We start from the raw sequence: 26,756 nt of genomic DNA, 5'->3' as shown, positions 1-26,756 counted from the left end.
GGAGCAGGGGCTCTCCTAAAAGCTGTTGCCTGTAAGTGGGGTATCTTCTTCCCGCTGGGCTGCCTTGTCTGGCCAGTGGGAGAGGATGCACCTAGTCTCATAGAGAATTGAATGGGGGCCAGAGTGGGGGCAGATCCAGGGGTGCTCCCACTCTCTCAGAGGAGAGGAAGATAGGGAAGGACTGTGGGAGGGGCTTACCAGGAGGGGGACAGTGAGCAGATATAAAGTGAATGACTTAAAAAGTTACTACAACAACATCAGAAAAAAAAAAAAAGTGGTCAGTCCAGTCCTTTCTTCAAGGTTAGAGAAATTGTCTCAACTACAAAGACATTTATATGGAAATGTAGTAGTGAAACTTATTATAGTTAAAGCAATAAAAGTTTTAGTTAAAACTTTAAATTGTCAGGGCTGAAGAGATGGCTCAGCAGTTAAGAGCACTGACTGCTCTTCCAGAGGTCCTGAGCTCAATTTCCAGCAACCACATGGTGGCTCATGACCATCTGCAATGGGGTCTGATGCCCTCTTCTGGGGTGTCTGAAGAGAGTGACAGTGTACTCACATACCTAAAATAAATAAAGAAATCTTTTTTAAAAAATTTATTTGAATTGTCTCATTTTCTCATCACTTCAGTTCGTATAAATTCATGTGGTGATGTCATTGGGAGAAATGATGTTAAAGGGAGGGGTGCGTCAAAAGCCATTTACCAAAAGTTCTCTAAATGCTTTTTGTTTGCCTCGACAATTTTCATTCTTTGATTTTTGTGTGTGTGTGTGTTTGACATTTTTTCACAGTACCAGTAGCCCACTTATTTTAAAGCAATGCTCCTAATTGAGTATTTTTTGTTTTACATTGATTTACTTTGTATGTTTTGGGGGTGGGTGAGGTGGTGGGGGGAGCATGGATGTCATGGATGTTAGAGGCCTATCCATGGGAATCCTTTCAATATTTGGGTCCTGGGAACTGAACAGGTCATCAGGTTTGGTAGTGATGTCTCTTTACCAACTGAACAATCTTCATGGCCCATGAATCTGTCTTGATATGGTTTTAAAGTGGCTAATTTTAAACTTGGCATGTCCTCCATTTAATATATATCTCTAGCTGCATATGTATCAGAAGATGGCCTAGTCGTACATCAGTGGAAAGAGAGGCCCATTGGTCTTGCAAACTTTATATACCCCAGTACAGGGGAATGCCAGGGCCAAGAAGTGGGAGTGGGTGGGTAGGGGAGTGGGCAGGAGGTTATGGGGGACTTTTGGGATAGCATTGGAAATGTAAATGAAGAAAATACCTATTTAAAGTATATATATATATGTGCATAACGTATAGCCTTAAATTTTGCCATTTTTCTTCAAAGTAGTAAGGTATGATTGATATCATCTGATGCAGATGTCAAGTAGCTCAGTTGCTCTGTGTCTTTCTTTGAGAGTGAGCCTGACAACTCAGCTCAGTGATACTTTCAGTCTTAATGCTGCTTCGACTAGATCCTCACTAAAGTTCAGTTGAAGATTGCTCACTACTCTTTAGTGGTAGCCTTAACTTGGCTTTCTGAAGTGTCTTTTCATATTTAACACAGAAAGGAGGAAGCTGTGAGACTAAATGATATTTGTTTATTATTGGTTGAAAATGAAAAAAACAAACAAACAAAAAAAAACATGTAACTTATTTACTTATGGGAAGGCAGATAAACCCAGCAGTCTACTGAGAGGATTCTAAAGTTACCTTGTCAGTATCCTCTAGGGTACACCATAGTTTGTGCTCACTTCTACCTGCAACTAAAAATAAAATAAATATACTGATGATGGTTTGTTTTGTTTTGGGGGGTTGTTTGTTTGTTTTGGGGAGTTTTGTTTGTTTCCTATTATTTTGAAGAGTTTTCTTGTCCAAGTACAAGGATTGAATCTAGGGCCTGGCACCTCTGAGACAAGTAGTCTACCATGGAGCAATAGTCTCAACCTCTAAACAGCACCCCCCCCCTTAATTTGCACATCCAGTAGGGAAATTTTGACTATCAAGGAACATCAAACAAAATGACATGTAAACTGTTCTTTGGGAAAGTGCTTCTTTAAATGGGTGAAGGCATTTGACCTTCCCAGTAGATTCTGTGTGCTTCAGAATTCTACAAATATAAGAGGCAAAGCAGACCATTCTGTAAATTTGATTAGAAATTGAGATTAGATACTTCTGTTATACAAGAGTAATGACAAAAAATCACAAACATTCCCTTGCATAACAGGAAATAGGAAGTTGTAGTTTGCAAAATTTATCTAGAACAGGCCACACACATTTTTGGTTTATAATTGTTGGAATCACTACTGTGTAAGGCAGAGAGGAATTTAATTATATGTGGCAGTTTAGTTGCATGGATTCCATTTCTCTAGTCACTGTAAAAAAGATCTACTTGGGAAAAATATTGGCATTTTCTTCCCCTTGGCTTTTTGTGGTTCAACTGTCTCTGAAAACTAACAGTTGACTGTCTCAGGGGCTTCCTATAATGCAGAACACAATTAAAATTGTTGAAATTATGGATGCTTTTTCAAACTTAGCATTTCTTCCAAATATGTCAGCACTTGAACTCGGACAAACTTAACTTGATTGAAGCTGGTTTGAAGCTAGCCTTTAACTACAAGACTGAGCCTGTATTATCCTCCCTATAAGTCTACCATAGAGCAAATAGTCTCAACCTCCCTTCAGCCAATGCTCAAGGTTTCCTCCAATAAAACCAAGAAAGGCACTGAGGATTCTTTGGCATAGCTCTTCAACTGAAGCCCTCTGCCCAAACAGTAACCCTGTTCATTGACGAAAGCCAAGCAAGCCCTACTGGCTTGTTGCTTCTAAACATTGTTTCCAACTTAGGCTGTGAAAATGAAGAAGTTGAAATTCATTTGATACCAATTATATATTTGGTTGTCACCTTTTGTTGTTGTGTAGAAGTTTTGTTCCAACATAGAGATTGTCTTGGGGTGTGTGAAGCCCCAGATTCAGCTGAAGTAACTTGTGATGCGCCTGCCACATGTGGAAAATAAGCTGTAAAAGTATTTTCACAACAAAAGAACTTTCTGCTGGGTTTTGTTTTGTTTGTTTCAGTGACTCACAGCGATCTTCCTTTGAAAGAGAATTATAAACGAAAGAGACTTTTGACTACAGTGCTGTTTTTAATTCAATTGAACAGTCGTTAAAAAGGCTGACTCTAGATACTTTAATTAGACTTGTGACTGAACATCTGTACATACAAAAGCAACATTCTGAACCCCAAAACTTGAACATGCATTAATTTAATAATAGCTAAGTCTTTTTTACAGGTATCATACAAGCTGTCTTGTATTTTGAAACTACCAGTCACCTTATACCTTTAGTTTTTTAAGCTGAGTACCAAAGCACTATTACAAAAACATTGTAAGCATTTAAGCTTACTTAACAAGCTTATAAACTTAAAGATAGCCTTTGAATAAGGCTTGTTATAGTTTGGTTTTGGTATTGGATATCTATGGATTTTGAAATCAAAGTGGAAACTTCCTGTGGTCCCTGGATAAAAAGTTTTCTCTGCTTCATTTCAGCACTTAACCCCACCTGTCAAGAACCTCTCAGTTTGAGTCTGAAACAGTAGCAAAATAAACTATTAACAGCATGTTCATTGTTCATGTGGGTAAACAAAATGTTACAAAATAGATGTCTGATTTATCCCGGTTAATGGTGTGGCAGAATTCATTATTCTTGAGGAAGAAATTAAAACTCATCTACTCCCTCATATATGATCTCAATAACAAACTAAAATAGCCAACGAAGTTCAGCCTGATGAACCAATTAGGCTTCCTTACAGAGCATGGATGACTCCATAGCAACTGTACTGGGAAGTCTTCACCAGTCTAAATGATGGTCCATTGCTGCATAGATACAGATCCTTTTCAAGCCAACTGCACCCTCCTATATACTCTAGTACTTCTTTAAGGCCATGTGTACTTAGCGCGGAATTACATCGGAATTGCTAGAATAGCAAGCCTTGAGTCCATCTCCACCCATTTCTCTTCATGAAGGGATGTCGATTGCAAGCATGACTGTGATGGTCACTTACAAGCAGGCACAGATAGATGATCTAAGGAAGATGGCAGTTCTTTTGCCCAGAGGACAGCATTCAACAATGGCTGTAATTTAGAATGTAAATATAAATATAGTCCATAAATATAGTATCTGTTATATTTAGCAGTGCAAATAGCTGTTGAACTAAATTCTGTCTTTTCAGATAACTTGGAATATTTGCTTCAGAAATATCAGAAAAACCAAGGCATACACTAAAAATGCTTCTATACAAGAAAGTTAAAATCCTACTTGACATTGTCTTTTGGGGCCTATAAATATATTGATTTCTAAAAACAATAAAGACTTAAGGTAACTTTCATGACTCCAGCTAGTTTTCTCTGCTTCATTGGATGTTCATCATGGTACTGAGTTTGTACCATAGTTAGGGTTTCATGAATAGCCCTGTTTATACACACACACACACACACACACACACTCTCCAAGTGAAGTGTCATTAATGAGTATATGCACCCAGGACCCCACCATGTACCTCTTAACTCAGAAGAAAAGATTATACATAAAAAGATTATTTCCTTGTGTATTTAATGCAGTGAATATGTAGTCAGCATTTCTATTGAATTAAACATCTGAAATCTTACACAATGAAATAAACAAAATCAGTCATCTGTTAATGGTTGCATCCACTAGGTATATCTGAGGTTATAGATTGTCAGGCTTATCGACATTTGAATAGACATTGTCTGCACAGAACCTAATAAATCTCACAGGTATAATCAGAATTTATACCAAACTAATGATCTCATCAATAAACTATGTATTACATCAGCTTCATAAAGTATGTATTTGCAACAAACAGTAATGGAATGCAGATGTACACATGTCATTTTAAACATGATACACTAGAACATATTGAGGTCAAAGTCTTTCTGTAGAAAGGGAATTTAGTTGACATTCTTCCAAGCATAGTGTATAAACATCAAAATAGTTTTATTGTAAGAAATAGTATTTAACAACATATTTCTAAAATAAAAATACTTTAAAAAATCAGTTCTGATGAGATTTAAAGAATCTTTAAAGTGAAATATATATTTCTGCTTTTCTACATTTTCCAGCACAATCCCCACCTTCACCTCACCCCAGTTGTTTATTAATAGCAATTAATAAAATAGTGCAAAACATTGTCTGCAGCAATTATCATTGAGTGTGATTCCACTAACAAGTCAGTGAAGACATCCTCACCACCCACATGACCTCTGCAGAGGTATATTCCCTTGATAGACCCTGGAATTAGTTTTAGGAATGCAAGTTGAAGTATAGAGTGTGGTTAGTGAAACCTTTTTAATGGAAACTGCCTTACAAGCAGTTTATTTTACAAAACAGGTTTTCATGCGTTATCAATGATCTTCCTTTATAAGTGGTATAATGAAAACACTGGCCTTTCACTTAGCCAACTGCACTCTCCATTAAAACTCACTAATGAAAAAAACTCATATTATGCATTGAAGTATATCAGTAGAGGACACTTAAACAATACATGGGTTTTTTGTTTGTTTGTTTTGTTTTTGTTTTAATGCACAAGAGCATAATTTGACACCAAATGTGGTAGGGATTTCGTTTGCTAGTATTTTTTTTTCTTGACAATTGGCTTGATAATTTGCTAAACACAGTGGTATATATAAAAATCCTGGTAATCATTTATAAACCTGGCAGTATTTATTTAATATAGTTCTGAAGAGATTTTAAGGTTTTAGATGGAATGATAGAAGGCTTAAAAGTCTTATTCATAGACTCTCAGATTCTCTTAAGGGATTATGTGTGTATGCAGACAGGAAAAGATAGGAATGTACCTGTAGCTTAAAATCAGCCTTAGCCATACATAATTTATTTACACAGGAGTGGAAGTCGTGATGTATGTTAAGTTGAAGTGCAACATTTCTATTATTCAAGCTTTGGGGTTTCCCCCGTTTGAATGTATAAACAGGAAAAAGGCGCTAATGAATTACTTTTCAGATAAGAAATAGTTACATTACAAAAAAAACTAAAGATCAATCGCCATTTACGTTTTATGGAAAGTGAACCAGAGCATAATTGAGCATTTTATCTGATAGTTCGGTTCTTTCCCTTGTGATTGGAAAAATGTATATCTTCCAGTTTTATAACCATTATTTTATTTCACTTTGTTATTTTATCTATAGCTAACAAGGCTTTCACACTCCACTAGCTAAAATCCCTTATCAAGTTGAGTCTGTATACAGTAGAAGTATCTTTTCAAAGACGTATGCTTTTTGTACACTATTTACAAATGTTCTCGACCATGATTTAAAAAGGGGGGGGGGGATAAATAAAAAGCAGAAAGAGAGGAAGGGCTGCGGAGGCTGCGGAGGAGTTTTTCTTTTATCTTCCCAAACATGCTGCTTTCCTCGGAGCTGGCTAGCCAAGGTTGTTTTTCTTCCTTTTGTATGGGCTATGAGAATGATCTGGTTTCAGTTCTTGGTACTGCACCTGTTTAAACAGTTCAGAAAAAGACCAGTCAGGTGGCCACTTCCTGGCAAAAGAAGGAAAAGCTAAGGAATGAGAGAAGGCTTCGGGGCTGGGAAAAGGGCTGCTCTAGAAGCCAAGTGGGAGCTCCAGCTGATGCTGATAACAACAAGGGGCTAGAGTCCGAAGGGAAATGTTGCCAGAAATGGCTGGAAGCCCAGTGCGAACTTTGCTAACGAACTATGACTGTTACTGACATAACACAATACAATGAAAGAAAATCTATATTTTTAAAGAATAATGGTTCTTTACAGGCATTTTTGTTGTTGTTGTTTGTTTATTAAATAGTCTTAATTCTCAGCTAACCCAGAGATTTGAAACCTGTGGGTCATGTCCATTTTGGGGGATCTAATAGCCCTTTCACACACATGTCAGATATCCTGCATGTCAGACATTTATCTTACAATTCATCACAGTAGTAAAATTACAGTTACAAGGTAGCAACAAGATAACTTTTATGGTTGGGGGTCACCACAACATGAGGAACTGTATTAAAGGTTGAAGCGTGAGGAAGGTTGAGTACACTGACCTAGCCCATGTTTGTATATGAAATAAAAACTCAACTGAAACGAATGTAAATTGCTATCACTAAAACCTATCCTCAAGACTGTGATTAAAACGTTTCTTATTTCCATTTGAAACAATTCATTTAGTACATATTAACCCCAAAGCATTTCAAACAATTTGTGAAATATAATATTTCAAATGTAGATGTTTCTCCCTCATCTAAAAATACATTAACATTCATCTTTAAAATTTATTGAATGCATGTAATATACACAAATAATTTAACCACCCATTTTGCTTCCATCATCTACATCTAAAATTCCTATTTCTTCTGCTTCCATCTTGATGATGTCACTTCACAAACTCAGCTGGGCTTGAGTTGAGGTTCTCATTGAAAGCCACAGGGGTTCCTTATGCAATGACTTTCAATCTCCTGTTTTCTATTGTTTATAGATTTTTCTTACTAATGCCAAGTTGGTTAAAGGCTTGCCCAAATCTGCAGTGGGTTTTATTAACTTTACCTGACTCTTCTATAACCTTTGACATTCAAAGAATTTAAAAATTAAAGCCCAGAGCCATACTGCACTCAAGAAATAACAATAGTGAACCATACATACCACTTGTACATCTGAAGGAACTCTGGAAAGGAAGTCAAGTAGTTCATTGTTATCAATTGCATATGGACTCCGAAGCTTTTTTGTAAATTTATTAATTCCTAAAAAAGTGACATTTCAAACATTGTTGAGTTCATTATTGAGTGTGGAGTTAGGTAAAGCACATTTCTGGAGAAAGTATTACAATGACTTGAGCATTAACCACATGCTAAGCCTTACCCTTAACAGGATAGCCTAGTGACCACCTCCCTTCAACTTTCCCAACTGAATGGCTGCTTGCTTTTTGTCTTTACACTATATTGGTTTCTTCCCAGTAGGTGAGATTTGGGGAAAACAAATCGGGGTACCTAGATGGAAATAAGAGTGTCTTGCCTTGTCAGGCACTGGCAGAGCCTCTCAGAAGACAGCTATATCAGGCTTCTGTCAGCAAGCACTTGTTGGCATCCACAATAGTGTCTGGGTTTGGTAACTGTATAATGGGATGGATCCCCAGGTGGGACAGTCACTGGATGGCCTTCCCTTCAGTCTCTGCTCCAAACATTGTCTCTGTATCTCCTTCCCTGGGTATTTTGATCCCCCTTCTAAGAAGGACTGAAGTATCCACACTGTGGTCTTCCTTCTTGAAGTGAATGCACACAGCCATCCACTGGACTGAGCACAGCGCCTCCAATGGAGGAGCTAGAGAAAGTACCCATGGAGGTGAAGAGGTTTGTGCTCCATAAGAAAAACAACAATATGAACCAACCAGTATGCTGAGAGTTCCCAGGGACTAAACCATCAACCAAAGAGTACACATGGAGGGACCCATGGCTCCAGCTGCATATGTAGCAGAGGATGGCCTTGTGGGACATCATTGAGAGGAGAGGTCCTTGCTCTTGTAACGGGCCCCAGTGTAGGAGAATGCCAGGACAGGGAAGCAGGGATGAGTGGTTTAGTGAGCAGGGGGAGGGGATATGGGATAGAGGGGTTTTTGGAGGGGAAATGAGGAAAGGGGATAAAATTTGAAATGTAAATAAAGAAGTAGAACTTAGGAGAGCTAAACAGCTTCATTATTATTCCATTTTCAATACCTAATTAAATCAGGAGAGAGAGAGAGAGGAAAAAAAAACAGGGCAATTACAAAGGCTTACAATGTTATTGATATACCTAGCTTTGCCAAAGGACTCTATAACAGGTGTTTCTTTCAAGACTTTAAGAACATTTATAAAAGTTGACATATACTGGCCAAAAATGCAAGTCTCAACTATTGTTAAAAGGTGAATGTAGTTATTCAGTGTGCTTTCTGACCACAGTTTTCAAGAAAACAGTAACAAAATACTTAAAGGGGCAGTGTTAAGCATCTGACTGTATAAGTCAACGATTGGAATAAAAACTGGGCATCACGTTGCTTCTTACTGCCAAAGCGTGGAGGCTGTCCTAGTTAGCCTTAACGGTCAGGTTAATGGAGCCTAAAGCCATCTGGGAATGAAAGCCCCAGCTGATGGACTGGGGATGTCTGTGAAGAATTGTCTTTATTGTTAATTGACTAGGAGAGCTACCATTCTGTAGGCAGGTGGTCCTAGGCTACCTGAGAAAGGTAACTAAACAAGACCTTGAGAGTGAGTAAGCTAGCAAGTAGTATGGTTTCTGCTTTACTTTCTTGTTTGTGTACTTGCCTTGAGTTCCCTCAGTGATGAACTGTCACTTATAGTGTAAGCCAAATAAATAATTTTGTCTCCTAATTACCAGCTTCTCAGTGTTACAGCCCCTAGATTGGCTTTCAGGCTCCAGCCAGGATGAGGCTTGTCTGCTTACATTTCAGATTAAGATTGTTAGGTAATTTATTGATTTCCTCTTTTCCAAAGGTATGTATTTTAAGGGGGGAAGGAGCTGCTGTTATAACACAATCTAAGTGTTTACAAGTCACATGACTATGATGATGCTTGGTTATTGTTTAAGTTGAAATGAAAAATATAGATTTTGGGGGGGAAAGTTTTCAGGTTTGCATGAAATCAACACAGTGGAAGCAGGAAGAAACTGGGACATCTTAGCTCTCAATGTGTTTCTGCAGAATGAAGTTCTGTCATTTTGGCAGTCTCTTTCCAGTCATGTGAGTCGTGTGGCCTGGGTTTCTTGTTAACATTTCAACGATTACCTAATACTAAAGAAATAGTTCTTGTATGTTTTCATTTGATGAAACGAGGCCCAAGCACATTCTGTAACATTATTTTTAAGACAGCTAGCCTTGTAGACAGAGGCTATACAGGTTACATAGCGAGATGTCTGCCTTCAGTTTCAGAGAAGCTAAGCAAGGTCAGGTGGGGGAGGTGTTCTTCACCACATGGCAATAAAGATAGTTCTGCAAGTCTGACCTTAGATACCTATGGTTATTCTCTGCCTGAAAGTGATCGGCATTCAAGGTCAGAGAAATGAATGAAACATTAGGGTTTAATAGACTAGAAAACAAGAATATGTTTTTAATAAATGCTTTGAATAGGAAAAGTAATAATTGAATTTCTGTAAATGGTAGAAATTAGGAGAGAAAAATATAATCACTACTTCCTCTGCCCTGGAGCCTGGAGGGAATACCAGTGATTATAAAGACTAACAGGCTGTACCCAAGAGGAACGTGTAAAGTACACCAAAAGGAGAAAGAGAACAGGAATTCGTTATTATTATTATCATTTATTTTATTTAACAATGTGTGTGAGGGAGTATATGTGTGTGAAACATGGGCCTTTAGAGGTTAGACTAGAGCCTTGGGTCCGTTGGGACTGGAGTCATGGACAACTGTGAGCCACTGTGTGGGTGCTGCGAACCAAAACTGTGTCTTCTGCAAAATCAGTAAGTGCTCTTAACTGCCAAGCCATCTCTCCAGCCCCTGAACCAGGAATCTTAAAACTAGATGGAGACAATTGGTCTCAATTCACATTCTTATAATTTATCCCTTTAAACAATTGTGGGGCAAACAAAAGAAGAAAAAAAAGTCTTCACACAGTCCTGTTAGTTACAGTACAAGCATGTTTTAAATGTTAAGGCCCATGTTTAGTCTTTGTAATTTTTTTAAGTTTAGCAGTCTTTGATTCATATGTATATTGATGGGGGGCAAATAGAAAATATTCCTATATGGTGATGAATCATAAGGACTGAAGAGTGGGTTTTCTAAACCAAAAATTTCACCAAGAAAGAAAAAAGAAAAGGAAAATTCCGTTTCCGTTTTCCAGAATGCTGACACTGAGCACCTCCTGAGTGGGTTCCAGGTTCAAAGGGACTGTTGGAAGCATGTGGCAACGTTGCATAACTATTGGGAGGAAATCCGTTCAAAGCAGGCTTTTCTGAAAGCTTTCTTACTCAGCAGGCTTTTGTTGTTGTTCCTAAGGAGCCTAGAAATGCAAGTAAGTCTTTTCCTGGGTTCCAAAAGTGACATTTTAAACAGGCAGCTAGTAACTTGTTTACAGGTCCTTCCATAAGATAAATACCACAGCAAAAAGTATATTGTCCTAAACCTACCACTCGGTTTAAAGTGCCTCTGTTGGCATTTAAGTGGTGAAAATAAATCAGACAAATCTAGATATCTCAACAAAGTTACACTTTGATATATGAAGAATCTTTACCAGTACATGTTTATAGCATGATGGCAGCTGTGGTGACAGATAAGAAAAATGCATTTTCCAGGTGGACCTAAATCTTTATGCTGCTGCAATTTTTAACTGACTGTCTCTTTTCATCATGGAGTACCTACATGACCATAAATATAGCGAACTACTGATGATATAATTCACCTCTTAAAAACAGTTTGTTCTTAGCTGCTAAACAGATGTTTGTGGTTGTTGTTTAAAAGCTTTACTTACCCCAAACAAGAACAATGTATCTCAGTGGGATGAAGTACAGAATGGCGGTGAACACACACAGGGCTACAATGGCCAGCCAGCTTAAGAAGGGGACAGTCCAGTTGAAAGTACTGAAGGGAAAAGTAAGAAATCAGTAATATAAACACTTCACACTTCTAGACAATGGTGAAAAGAAATGTGGTCTGGACTAACAGTCAGAGGACATAGGGTAGTCATACATAGCCTATCCAAGAAAACAGTCTTGCCAGTAGCTTCACCAGGTTGTCCCAGGGATTTCACAATCTAAAGCAATCACACAGCTTGGGTACCTTCCTATATAGTTAAAAGTATTTTTTCTCTTACTAAAACTAGTATTTGTGTCTTGTTAATGTTTATATGATAGGATGTTTCAGGGCCCACCATTCATCCTCTTAAAACTCCATATCCCCATGTGAGAGTAATATGCTTACAGCAATTGTCTGTAGGTACAACTCTTTGTTTTCTATTGGATATTTCCTTTATTTACATTTCAAATCTTATCCCCTTTTCTGGTTTCCCCCCAAAACCCCCTATGCCCCCCCCAAACATCCCTCTCCCCACCAACTCATCAACTCTAGCTTCCTGGCTCTGGCATTCCCCTATACCCATTGATGTCTGACTAGGTCATCCTCTGCAGCTGGAGCCATGCGTCCCACCATGTGTGCTCTTTGGTTGGTGGTTTAGTCCTTGGGAGCTCTGGGGGTACTGGCTAGTTCATATTGTTGTTCCTCCTATGGGGCTGCAAACCCCTTCAGCTCCTTGGGTCCTTTCTCTAACTCCTTCATTGGGGATCCTATGCTCAGTCCAATGGATGACTGTGAGCATCTACTTCTGTATTGTGAGTCACAGGCAGAGCCTCTCAGGAAAGAGTTATATCAGGCTCCTTCAGCAAGCACTTGTTGGCATCCACAACAGTGTCTGGGTTTGGTGATTGTAAATGGGATGGATCCCCAGGTAAGTCAGTCACTAGATGGTCATCTTTGGTCTCTACTCCACACTGTGTCTCTGTAACTCCTTCCATGGGTGCTTTGTTACCCCCTTCTAAGATGGATAAAAGTATCCACACTATGGTCTTCCTTCTTGAGTTTCATGTGTTTTGCAAATTGTATCTTGGGTAGTCTAAGTTTCTGAGTTAATATCCGCTTATCCGTGAGTGTTCTTTTGTCATTGGGTTACCTCACTCAGGATGATATCCTCCAGATCCATTCATTTGCCTGGGAATTTCATAAAATCATTGTTTTTAATAGCTGAGTAGAACTCCACTGTGTACATGTACCACATTTTCTGTATCCATTCCTCTGTTGAGGGGCATCTGGGTACAACTCGTAAGAGCATTGTGTAATACTTGAATTTTACAATTCTTTTTATGAAGACTCATTTTCTGTTCAGCTTTGTTTCAAATGGGGCAGAAAATCAGCATTAGTTGGTTGGCTTTATGAAATGTCATCTGCTATCGTTGTCCTTGCTTAGAAAATATATGGGTGAGTAAGAGATAAAGCCGGTGCTGCCTGCCCTACTCCTCCTGCTTTTAGCACAGGTCTATGTGAATTTATGGAGAAAGCTATGAAAAAGGAATATGAAAAAGGAATCCAAACTGGAAGCAGACGATAGCAGGACAGAGCTGATGTGTCTTCATGGTCACCATGATTCTGCTAACTGATGGCAGAAAGAGCTGGGACAAAGACAATATCGGCTATATGATGCTGACAGAAACAGACTCCAGAGTTACAAGAAGAACTGGTTTGCCATATTGACTCATTCGGTGGTCCCAGCAAGTTAATAAAGAGAGTGACAAGGTAGCAGATTCTGGTGTAGATGAAGTGTTCATGTGTATCAACATACAGTGGGACATACACTCAGTAACAATATGCCCCAAAATTATGGTTTCATGCTGCACTTTAGTGATAGGAAATGAGGCAAGGGAAGATTATTAAGAGAGAACAGAGAGGCTGAAGGAGGGAAAAAGGATATTACTTAATGTTTAGAGTTCTGAGTTAGTTGCATAGAGATACATTCAGAAGTGTAAAGAAGATACTTTGTATAGTAAATATTGAAAAGTTGAAACTAGTGGAAATTCATTGAATAAAAAAAAATATACAAAATAAAATGCATTATCCTTTGCCACATGAACAAACCAGATGATGACTCAAACTTTTGGGTTGAATAATTTATTCCTTTTAAATTCTGTGTCCAAGAATATACGTCTGCGGAATACTATTGGTCATGAATAATAAACCAAGAATAGATATGAAACTCGGAAAGTACAGGCTTTTACTGATAAGATCAGCCTTTCTTAAATAGTTATTAGAATTTTTATAGGCCAGTCATCAAATAGATGACTAGTATGAGGCCATGGTACATCTTAAGCTAACAGTCAGTTACCATCAATTCACTATTGTATTTTTTAAAAGGAAGTATTTCCTTCAGGAGGTGTGTTAGGAGCCGAATCTTCAGAAGATACGTTAGGAGCTGAGCATGGTGGCGCACGACGGAGATCCCACACTCTTTTGTTGTCTCTCTGGATCAATTATTTCCTAAAATTATTTTTCCTAATAGGAAACCCAATCTTGAATCAATCTGGTTGTCCTTGGAGTCATGCTTTTTAAAAATTTGATTTTGTTTTTATTGAGACAGGCTCTCAATATGTAGCTCACAATTGAAACTCATTCTTTCTTGAGATAGAGGCTGAAGAATCAGGAGCCCTAGGTCATCCTTGGCTATATAGTAAGTTCAAGGCCAGCATGATATTCATGAGACACGTGAGATACACGAGACATTCTCCCAAAAAAAAAAATATGCTAGTAAATAAAATTATCTAAAATAAAACATGTAAGATTAAGAATATAAATGTCAGCTCAGCATAGTAACACACACCTTTAATCTTAGTATTGGGCAAACAGAGGTAAGTGATCTCTGTGAGTTCAAGGGTAACCTGATCTACATACTTCCAGGATTGCCAGAGCTACATAGTGAGACCCTGACTAAAACAAAACAAAACAAAACAAAACCAAAAATCTGTTTTTTTCTTTGCTTTTTTTCTTTTGTTCTTCTCTCTCTCTCTCTCTCTCTCTCTCTCTCTCTCTCTCTCTCTCTCTCTCTCTCTCTCTCTCTGTGTGTGTGTGTGTGTGTGTGTGTGTGTGTGTGTGTGTGGTGTTCCACAATTGTACATTATATCTCAATGAAACTTTTTCATTCATCAAATGGTAGGTATGGTGGTGCATGCCTTTCATCCTAGCACTTGGGGGATAGAGACTGATGGTTTTCTGACTCCCAAGCCAGCCAGAGCTACACAGTGAGAATTTGTCTCAACAATGGAAACAAACACAAAAAACACATACACACAGAAAGCAAAACCAACCTACCAAAGAAAACATAAATGGGCTCAGTGGTAAAGAACATTTGTTCTTGCTGAGGACCAGTTTCCAATCTCAGCACCCACATGATGGGTCCCAACCATCTGCAGCTCCAGGCCCTGGGCCCTCCATGGATACATACATACATGAAAGCATAACACTTACAACAAATAAATCTTAAAAAAAATACCTTTAAAGGAATTCTTCTATAATTCAAATTTTCTATGATTTGTACTAAGTGATGAAGTGTGGATTATTTCTTGATGATAATTAAACTTGGTAAAAATATAATTAGACCTATATAGTACAGTTATCTTTATTACCTGAAAATTTATTAGGTCAGATTGTTTTTCTACGATGACTTCATATTCTTTTTAAGAATAAAGTTAGTATGAAAAATTCATGATAAAATTAGGACAGTGTCATTTCTTCAAAGCTACAAGCACGATTTTTTTTCCAACATATATGTTCCAAATTTCAGGTAGGAAACTGACAGAACTATCATAAAACCAAGGACTCAGGGAAACAAAATAAATTACAGCAAATTGTAACCTTAAGTCATGCAAGAGTGACTTGCGCCTGACAGAATGTGGCCTGCCGTTCTGAGAGTCAGAGCGATGCTCCCATAAAAGACCAGGCTCCCCATGCAGCACCACTTACTTCTTTATCCTTTCACCAAGGGAAGCCACTTCATCTAGGATGTTCTGCACACTGACACAGACTTCCTGGATCGCATAGATTTTATTTATAAATCCTTTCTTTTCACCATCCTAAAATAAAATAAAAAAGAAAGTCTGAATGAGTAAAAGGTATATATTGATTCTTGCTTTATCGTATGGACTCTCCCTCTCTTGCACTTCTAACGTTAAGTAAACTTCATCTCTATGTTTACACAAATGGATATTTGGAGCTTCTGAGAGTTTCAAAAAAGAAAGAAAGAAAGAAAGAAAGAAAGAAAGAAAGAAAGAAAGAAAGAAAGAAAGAAAGAAAGAAAGAAAGAAAGAAAGAAAGAAAGAAAGAAAGAAAGAAAGAAAGAAAAGACATTAGGAGCAATATAGCAGATGGCTGCAAGTCAAGAAAACTGAATTCTGTTGCTCTTACCCTGATGGACAGAAACATGGAAGCAGAGCACAGGTGGAGTACAGGTAGGAAAGGAACAATTGTCAAAACTGACACAAGACTCATTTAGCAAACCCAGCTTCTCTCCTCATCAACCTCCCTCTCTGAAACATAGTCTGATGTAGTCCAGGTTCTGTGGAACTTATTGTGTAGCTGAGCGTGGATTTAAATAAAACATTGGTTCTATTCTACTTCCCTAAATAGTAGGGCAACAGGCATGTGCTATCCATGCCACAAAGTTTTATGTAGTGCTAGAGATCAAACAGGTTTTTGGGGCCAGGGAACCATGAGACAGGGGATCTGACCAGAGTAAAAGTAGGGTCAAGAAGTGTCCAAAACCCAGAAATCTCCTCCTGAGATCAGCAGATATAGGATCACTCCACCCCACCCCACCAACCAACTTCCTTAACTCCCCAACCCCACTCCACCCCAGGCCTGCATATCCTGGCCCATGCAGCCTGTACCACTCAAAGGAGATCACATAGCCTTGAAGCTAGGGTGGGCTTCTCCTTAAAAGGTTATGTCCAGCAATATCTGAAATTCCTCCCTATGCATATGAGGCATGCTCAGCATCCTGGGCCTGGCCAATGATGATAATGTACACTTTCCCTGAAGACTCCCTACCGCTCCCCCCAAAGGTTTAAATAGCCTGTTTTCTTCCAATTAACTAAGCTGTCTCATCTCACTACATCCTCTCTCCTGAGAGTCTGTTCTCTTTGGTGCTCACTGACCACCTGAAGTCACCACCAGGTTGCTTCCTGCCTCACTGTCCCTATCAGTATCCACTGGTTGTGATTTCAGGTGCTGATGCCATTACAGGAGGGGAAGCAGGCTGGCCTGGGAATGTCAGTGCATGCTGGGTAAGCACTCTAGTAATTGAACTACAGCCCAACTCAAATCCAGTTTCTTGACAGCGCCACTTAGACACCTTAGTTGGGTCTCTATATATTTCCTTGGATATTTTGTTTGCTATTTTCCATTGAACCATTGGGCGTTCTGGAAAGCCCCACCACTGAACTACCTCTAGACTTGACCGAACAAGTACTTCAATGGCATAAACTACTGGGTACAAACAAGAATACCTAAGAACAGAAACAATTGATTAAAAAAAATTACTAGTACTTAGATGCATTAGCTGGACACTCCTAGGTCAGATAAACACTAATCTTCAAAATAATGTTCAGATTGTCTACAGTAATACATAGTGGTAGACAAAATTCTAACACATCATTTTTTGTACATACTTCAGCTTGAATCTTGTCATCAAGCAATGCTTTTATACCAGGGAATGGGTGGGAGGGGATTTAGCATAACACGTCCTGTGCATGGTGTGAACCTAGGGAAATGTGCATAGTTTTGTAATTTTAGACCCAGAAGAAGAAATAGTGGTGGCCTTTCACGATGGAATTCAGCTTAGTAGCCTACCATCAGACAGTTGCCTGGGTTGTTTGGTGGAGACCATCCAACCCTGATTCCATGACTCCATTTCTCAATGCCAACTTGAATGTCTATAGAAATATAGATCCAATTTCATTACTTTAACTTCTTTGGAACACTTGTGTACTATGCCAGAGCACTTGAGACCTCATGTAGCAGTTAGTGCTTGCTGAAAGCAGCCAGGAAACTAGGATAATAATGTCATGTTGCACATTTGCATACTGACTTTCATTTTAGAAGAGTCCAAACACTGCACTGTGAATACTTGGCCAGGGCTGATATTCTGCCATTCTGCCACCTCGAAACCAAGGACAAAGTGGATCACAGGTTCAAAGGCTTCTTCCAAGGACTTCACAGTTCTCTGGGACCAAGGCCATATAGATGAATTTTATAACTGATCATAATTGTAGATACCAATCAGAGTTCTTATTTTAACTATAATTTCAATAGAATAAATTTTCTACATTAGTCATCTTATGCCAAAGAGATTGTCAAAAGAGATAGATGAGGGATACTCAAAGCTCCATGATATGGGGAGTAATTCGATTCCCAGAATTCTCCATTGTATTCAAAAGTCATCCCTCACTGGCCCTGACACACTGATGCATTAATTTATTATATTTTCTCCCCATCAATTTAACAAAACAGAACATTAATTTCACCTATGTAATCTTATGTAATTGTACATTTTCGATGAAGCAAATAAGCAGTGGCTCTTTCCAGCTGTTTTCAAAGCTGCAAAGTTGGCCTGACCCATACTGTTCCAGCTAAATTCTTTCATGTCATGTAGCAAAGTGCTCTAATAAACTCTTTATTCTATATGTAGAAAAAACCCAAACCACAAACAAAGACAAAGCTCTGCAAGCCTGGGGTATGTGTCAGTGGTAGACTGCATGTTTATCATACATACATCCCTAGCTTCAATTTCCAGCACAAAAGAAAGAGATAAGCAAGTTAAAATGCACTATTTGTGTAGCAAAAAGTCCACTGAGTACAGGGCTCCTCTTCAAGATTATGTGCTGTTCTTTCATGTTAACAGTAAAATATTTTGATATAACCTCAAAAATTATGAAAACAGTAACATGTCTACATTATAATGTAGAATATTGGAAGGGATTGGATGCATAAATTTATTGCAAGTTCAACCAAACCCTTATGTTTGGAGTAGACAGGGAAAGAATTTGATAAACTATTTCTAAATTTGCTTGAAAGGCAAGTATGTAACTCTAGTCAAGACATTTCTATGAAAGGGGAAAATAATGGGAAAGCATTTTGTAGATCAAATATTTAATTAAAGTCAGACATAGATATAGAGAGAATGTTGTATATACATCATGCTGGATACATGCCTGCAATCCTAGGAAGTGGAGGCAGGATGACCAACAGTTCAAGGCCAGCCTGGGCTATATGAGATCCTGTCTCAAAAAAGTGGGATAAGGTTTAATCATAGAGAAGGAACTTGTAAATGAGCAAGCTGGTTGCCAAGAATATTTAGAGAAAATCATGTTTAACCCTATGTCAAATAAACTCTCAACTCTATTAGATAATCCAAGTCTACATCAATGTCTACCTCAAATAGCATTAAATATTCTAAAGTGATTTTTAAAAGTTGAGGCTATACAAAAATTATAAAAGACAATATATTTATTAACATTAATAGCAAAGAATTTTCTAAAAGCAAGCATTTAAAAAAAAATCCCCAGAGGGGGGAAAAACTTGATGGCAATGATTTCATAAAATTAGAAACTCTACCAAAAATCACCATAAATTTAAAACTTTTAGGCTGGAATATAGCCAATGCTATAGTGTGTGCTAAGCACATGTGAATGTCTGGCCTTTGAGCTACAGTATTATCAAAAAGAGGTTTTAAAGGCTTTCTAGGTGAAAAATAGCAACAGATATTTCAAATTATGTGGTAATATTTCCAATATGCTTACCCAATAACCTCCTGTAAACATTCCCATTACATTTTTGTTATAAATTTAACAAAAAAAACATTAACACATGGGATGGGAGTATGCTGGAAATCAGAAAAAAATTCAGTTTTTAATAATGAAATGCATATTATCTATTTCAAATAAGTGAAAATATGATATATAAATCCTAATTTCCTCAATAAAACTAAAATTTCTACCCAACATTAAATGAAGAAAGAAAGAAAGAAAGAAAGAAAGAAAGAAAGAAAGAAAGAAAGAAAGAAAGAAAGAAAGAAAGAAAGAAAGAAAGAAAGAAAGAAAATTAGAGAAAGGACATGATTTTAGTTTGGCTTTTCTATATTTTTATTTTAATAAGCTTAAAGTAATCTTGAAGAAAAGATACAGAAATGTGTTCAATGAGTGCTACACAGTGTTCTCATATACCCAGGCCAATGCTCAGAACCATCCTATAGTGTATTTCCTCTACTGTTCATTAGAAACTGAAGCTCAGAGAGAACTGACAGGGCCTATGCTAGGCTCTCACAGGCCAGCTTCAATGTCTTCTCTTCACCATACATTTTATGACTTTTTTACCTTAGGAGGGAGATTTCAATTCCTCTCCAAAGCTCAATAGGAGAAGTCAGGGGGGAGAAAGGAAATTTTTACTCATAGAATCCAAAACTCAGCCTTGAGGCTCATCATACAGCTAAATTCTTCTGGAAGAAAGTGAAATCCAGATGTTTCATTCAAGGGTAGGTATTAAAGGCATGTTAGGAATAACCAGGATTAACATGATTAACATGATGCAATACAGGATCCACAACAACATGATGTGACATTTAGTCCAATTGTAAATATTACTTTACAAATTCCAATAGTGATATATACTTTTTAGATAAGATTCTTTAAAATCAGCTCATATAATTTTCTTTCTTTTCTTAGCACTTTGAGCCCACTGCCACTCCTGTACCCTGCCATCAGAAGACAAAATAAGATGGGCTTGCCTTAGGTTGGTAAAGTTTTTGGAAGCAAATACATTGTGGTAAAATCTTTATTGCAAAATCTCTTTCATCAGGTTCTATATTCCTTCACTGTGGTCTCCAGCCAATGAGGTAATTACTCTTTATATATAGTATATGACCCAAAACTGCAATGGGTAATGGAATTGCTCTATGTTGCATTCCAATATTTCACACATTCCCCCTAATGTTCAATACTTTATTAGTAGGGAATAAATTGGTACATTTCTTTTAGTGTCATTTTTGCTTTCTTTTATATGCCAGTTTAGATGAAAGAAATACCACAGAGTAGTTAATCATCCAAAGGCTCACTAGTGACATTGGTTTAAAGAATGATTAATATTTCTTTCCAACCTGTAAAAAAAAAATGATACCTGTAGTAAACACTAAACCTGCTAGAAGAGAAAGTGGGGAATATTCTTGAATGCACTAGCACAGGAGACAACTTCTTGAAGAGAACACCAATTACTTACGTAGGCATTAAGATCAACAATTAATAAATGGGGCCTCGTGAAACTGAAAAGCTTCGTAAGGCAAAGGATAACATCAAAAGTACAGAATGGCAGCCTACAAAATGGAGATTTTACCATTTCCACATCTGGCAGAGGGCTGACATCCAAAATATATTTTTAAAAAAACTCAAGAAAGTAGACATTGATAAACCAAATTATCCAATTAAAAACTGAGGTACAGACCTAAACAGAAAATTGTCAACAGAAGAACCTCAAATGGCCAAGAAACACTTAAAGAAATGATCAACATCCTTATCTATGAAAGAAATTCAAATCAAAACAACTCTGAGATTTCATCTCACACCTGTCAAAATGGCTAAGATCAAAGACACAAGTGACAGCCCATGCTGGCAAGGATGTGAAGCAAGGGAAACTCTCCTCTAGTGCTGGTGGGAGTGCACACTTGTATAGACATTTTAGAAATCAACATGGATATTTCTCAGAAAATTGGATATAAATCTATCCTAAGACCCAGCTATACCACTTTTGAGCATATACCCAAAGGATGCTCCATCATACCACAAGGACATTTGCTCAACTATGTTCAAAGCAGCTTTATTCATAAAAGCTAGAAACTGGAAATAATTTAGCTGTCCCTCAAGAAAGTTAGATAAAGAAAATATGATATATTCACACAATAGAGTATTAATCAGCTATTAAAAACAATGACATCATTAAGTTTGCTAGCAAATGGATGGATCTAGAAAAGATCATTCTGATGCAAGTAACCCAAATTCAGAAAGATAAACATGGTATGTACTCACTTATAAATGGATATTAGCTATAAATTAAAGGATAATCATGCTACAATCCACAGACCCCCAAAAAGCTAAGAAACCAGGAAGGTTCAAGGGAGAACACAAAAATCTTACTGATAAGAGGAAAGAGAACAGACATCATGGAAAGGTAGGGAGAGGGAACTAGATTAGGGTAGGGATGAGAACAGGAGGTGTCCAGTGTGAGGGGAGTGGAGGGAGAGAGTACTGGGAGAAACAACTGGAATGGCAGGGCATCTCTAGAGCAAGCTAGACACCTAAGGCAATGGAAACTCCCAGAAATCAAAACAGGTGATCGTAGCTAAGACTCCTAGCAATGGATATGGAATCTGAACTGGCCATCTCCTATAACCAGGCAAGACTGCCAGTGGAGGGACTGGTATGCCAACCCAGCCAGAAAACCTTTGATCTACAATTTTTCCTGCCTATAAGATGTGCTAGGGTAAAGGTAGTGCCGAAGTGGTAGAAGTGGCTAATCAATAACTGGCCCAGCTTGAGACCCATGCCATAAGAGGGAGCCCACCGCTGACACTTTCCAAAGGGCCAGGAGCCAGAAGTTGTATAGCCCAGAGACCCATTAAAGAACAAAACACAAATGGGGAAAAAATTCAATGAAATGATTCCCAATGATATTCTACTATGCTCAGATTGGTGCCTAGACCCACTGTCATCAGAAAGGCTTCACACAGCAACTGATGGAAACATTAGCCAGAACTGGGGGAATCCTGACAAGAAGGGAAGGAAGGATTGTAAGAGTCAGAAGGATCAAGGACACTAGAAGAAAACCTACAGAATCAGGTAACCTGGGCCCATAGGGACTCACAGAGACTAAACTGCCAACCAGGGAGCCTCCATGGTCCTGGCCTAGCCCCTTCACGCATATGCTACAGTTGTATAGCTTGGTCTTTTTGTGGGAGTCCTAAGAGTGGGAGCAGGAGCTGTCTCTGACTCTGTTCCTATCTTTTGCATCCTTTCCCCTTACTGGGTTGACTTTTCTAGCCTTAGTAGAAGAGGTGGTGCCTGGTCTCATTACAACTTGATATGCCATTGTTGGTTGATATCCATGGAGGTGACACTTTTCTGAAGAGAATGGAGGAGGAGTGGATGGGACAGATTAGGGGAGAGACTGGGAGGAGAGGAAGGAGGGAAAACTACAGTCAGGATACAAAATAAATAAAATTAAATTAAAACAATAAGAAAGAAAACAGTTATACCTATCTGAGAACATGATTTAAATTGCATTAACTACTTCTGATTCTATGTAATTTTTAATGTTTGTTTATCAGACCCATAAAATATCAATGACTATAAAATGTGAATCTTGTTTCTCTCAGAAAATTTATGAAATTCTTTCAAAAAAAAAGTAGCTACATCTTAGCTTTAAGAATTTAGGAAAAACTGGAAGGCCAACCAAAGACTCAACAAGAGCACTTCAATATGTGACAAATCACACTCATGAACTTGACAAGCCTTGTTCTGGATGAGGACAGGAAGCCAATGTGACGGGCACCACAGGTGTGAACACTGGGTTTCACTGCTCATATTGAACTACAATTTGCTTCAGCCGTTAATACATTTAGGGATCTGCCCATGTGGTGATTGTTAACCTCGCTGACATCACAGAATATAAATCTGGTGAACACCCACCGGTATTGTCCTCATCACAGCGGATGTGAAATATTCCGAATATTACTGTTACAACATTGATTGTATTTTGCTTTCTAGACTTGAGAAAGTGTTTGTGTTGAAATGGAAGAGACATTGATTTTTTTTTTTACCTTTCCAGAATAAATATCTGTTCTTCTTTGCTGATATTCATTCCTTTGATGCAAAGTAGCCTTATGCTTTCCAGCCCAGTTTGTAAAAACACTGTTGTATATTTGAACATGCTATTACAGATTATTATAAAGCAACAAGTCAGACAAGAACACCACTTAAGCTGTGCAATATGAACTGGACTTACAGATATCAGGCAGTGATGTAAGCTTTATGATGGAAGCTAGGAGGGAAAGAAAGAAAAAGGAAAGCAAAAGGGATACTAACAGAATAAAAAGAAATAGGAAGGAGGGAAATCAAGAAGAGATTAAAGAGGAGGAAGAGAGATGGGAATCTTTTGCTGGGTAGCAAACCTAAAACAGAATTCCACCCCATACCAGGGAAAGTGGTCAAACTGTTTTTTGAGGAAAGCATGCAGATTCAAAATACCTTCTCAAAAAGCTGGCTATAATCAGGTTTTTCTTCTCCTTTCAAGTTTTGCTCTATCACTGTGGCAAAGAAGACATTGAAAAGGCTGACATTTGCCAAGACATAACTAGTTTGCCATAAAAGTCTTTAGACAAGCATGGGTCTAGGAATTTGGAATGTGTTTTATGTTTTGTATAACCCATGCTCTACGCCAACGACAGTTTGGACCCCCACTTTCCACAGTTAATTCAGTAAGATGCCATTCAGTTCTGTACCTCTAACTTATGCAGACTATATTAGATCGGACATACAGATTGATTAGGGACACACAAAGAAGGGATAAGATGCTTTTTCCCTGCCAACATCTCCTTCATTTTTAGATATAGAAAACCATGCTTCAGCCCAAAATCTAGAATGGTGAAATGTTCACAGAGAACAGCTTGGCAACTCAAAGTTCCTTGGCGAACGGATCTTAGTTAAGTGTTTTCCTCAGCTCCTACTACAGCAGTCTTACCAGGTTTGTTTGTGCCTGGATCTTTTCTTTCGATTTGTCTAAAAGCCAAGATGCAGGTTGAGACACTGAGGTGACCTAAGGCATATTGAAGGTTAGGAGGGTGACTGGAGATGATTTTACATGACAGTACTTTTGTCTCCTTAAAAATAAAAAGCTGGTGGGCATTCCTCTGATTAGTGCTCAGGCCCCTGCCCGTTAAAGTGTGTTCAATAAGCATTTCTTTTCCCCAAAGCCTCCCAAATATATCAGTTGTCAAAAAAAATCTGTATTTCAGGAGCTTATAGAGAACAAATTAAATATGATACTCCATATAAAGGCCCTAGCACAATCCTGCCAGAAATAAACCATCTGTAAATACTAGTGTTAGTAATACTATGAATTTAAAAATTAAATTAAAATTAGTTTTGTTTCTTTTTCATATGTTTAAAAATTGAATTGCTATAGCAAATTTTTGGCTGCAGGGATATTTCTGTATTTTTGTATTTATTTATTTATTTATTATTTTCCAGGTAACTTATTGTTTGCCTGCAGATGCCATGTCAGAAAATGATCTTTCAAATCAAAGACCCAGAAATAAACCCACACACCCATAGACACTTGATTTTTGACAAAGAAGATAAAACCATACAACAGTAAAGGAAGGACATCTTCAATAAATGGTGCTGGTCTAACTGGATGTCTGTATGTAGGAGAATGAAAACATATCCATATTTATCACCTTGTACAAAGCCCTCAATATAAAACCGGATATACTAAATCTAATAGAAGAGAAAGTGGAAAATAGCCTTTAATGTATTGGTAAAGGAGAAAACTTCATGAACAGAACACCAATGACTCAGGCTCTAAGATCAACAATTGATAAATGGGACCTCATGAAATTGAAAAGCTTCTGTAAGGTAAAGGACAGTGTCAATAGAACAGAACTTCAACCTACAGATTGGGAAAAAATCTTCTACATTTGACAGTATCCAAAATATATAAAGAACTCAAGAAGTAAGACAACAACAAACCAAATAACCCAATTAAAAATTGGGTACATAGCTAAATAGAGACTTCTCAACAGAGGAATCTCAAATGACTGAGAAACACTTAAAGACATGTTCAAAGTCCTTAGTCATCAGGGACATGCAAATCAAAACAACTCTGAGATTCTATCTTACAACCAATCAGAATGGCTAAGGTCAAGAACTCAGGAGACAGCACATACTGGACAGGATGTAGAGAAAGGGAACACTCCTCCATTGCTGGTGGATTGCTAATTTGTATAACCACTCTGGAAACCAATTTGGCAATTTCTCAGAAAACTGAGAATAGTTTTTTTTTTTTACAGCAAATTCCTATATTTCACCAGGGTTCAACCTAAATTAGCTTGCTCTGAGTTGAAATGTGCATTACATTATTTAGAAAACACTAATAAAATAAATTTTAAAGCAGTGAGAAAACTAACAAAGGAATTAAATTTACACAATTAAAATTTCCATTCAACACAAAATTAAAACAGCAAAGGACCAATAATGTAATATAAAGATGAGACCAACAAATCTCAAAGAGCAAAATACTAGTCATAATTCCAAGCCTTAATTGTTTCATCGGAGGTGAATGGGTGATATGTTCTTTTTTTTTTTTCCCCTTTTTTTTTTTTTTTTTTTTTTTTGGTGAACAAAAGAGCCATTTTTAATGTAGGCTGGTTTACTACACAATTACTGCTCAAGTTTTAAATGCTGCCTGTTTTATAATACAAGTTTAATGAACAGATGCATATTTGAAATGATAGTGTAGAAAATGCATGATTACTCGTCCCTGAAAGAGAATTTCGGCAGAAAACGTAATACAATGGAGGAAACTGTTGGCCCAGCTACCATGACATATTACCAAGCCATTAGTTCTGGGACTCAGCAGAACTTAGGAAATTAGTCTGAACAGGTTAGAGGGTGCGCCAGAGAACCGGACAGCTTCTGGGACGGGCAGAAGCACAGAGCCGCTGAGGCAGCAGCCTGGGCGGGCCGCAGACAACCGGCCACCATCCGGACCAGAGGACAGGTGTCCGCCTGGCTTGGGAGGCGGCCTCAGCCTCAGCAGCAGCGGTCGCCATCTGGGTTCCGGGACTCCGCGGGACCTAGGAAATTAGTCTGAACAGGTTAGAGGGTGCGCCAGAGAATAGTTTTACCTTGAGATCCAGCTATACCACTCCTGAGTATAGATGCCCACTATACAACAAGGATACTTGCTCAACTATGTCCATAGCAGCTTTATTCATAATAGTGAGAAACTGGAAACAGCCTAGATCAACTGAAGAATGGATAGAAAAAATGTGGTTCATCTACACAATGGGATACTATTCAGCCGTTAAAAGCAAAGAGATCATGAATTTTATAAGATGAAAC

General features: G+C 38.0%; 1 protein-coding gene across 13 annotated transcripts in view; it reads right to left on the bottom strand.

Annotated features, from left to right (window-relative positions):
* Positions 1–3,132: 3,132 nt before the first annotated feature.
* Mctp1 (multiple C2 domains, transmembrane 1) overlaps positions 3,133–26,756 on the bottom strand; it is a 650,923-nt gene continuing 627,299 nt past the window's right edge. For 9 of the 13 annotated variants that reach the window (XM_006517462.4, XM_006517464.4, XM_006517463.4 and 6 more), the window contains 4 exons: positions 15,556–15,665; positions 11,525–11,634; positions 7,698–7,795; positions 3,140–6,537 (listed from right to left, as the gene is read on the bottom strand). In XM_006517462.4, coding sequence (XP_006517525.3) covers positions 6,466–6,537; positions 7,698–7,795; positions 11,525–11,634; positions 15,556–15,665 — 390 coding nt within the window. In that variant the 3' untranslated portion in view covers positions 3,140–6,465. Of the gene's footprint in view, positions 6,538–7,697; positions 7,796–11,524; positions 11,635–15,555; positions 15,666–26,756 lie in introns of all 13 variants that reach the window. The other 4 variants (XM_006517466.4, XM_017315643.2, NM_030174.3 and 1 more) reach the window with 3 other exon arrangements.

This window comes from Mus musculus, chromosome 13 (genome assembly GCF_000001635.26).
Source record: "Mus musculus strain C57BL/6J chromosome 13, GRCm38.p6 C57BL/6J".
NCBI lineage: Eukaryota > Metazoa > Chordata > Mammalia > Rodentia > Muridae > Mus > Mus musculus.
This window is presented reverse-complemented; position numbering and strand designations above follow the sequence as displayed.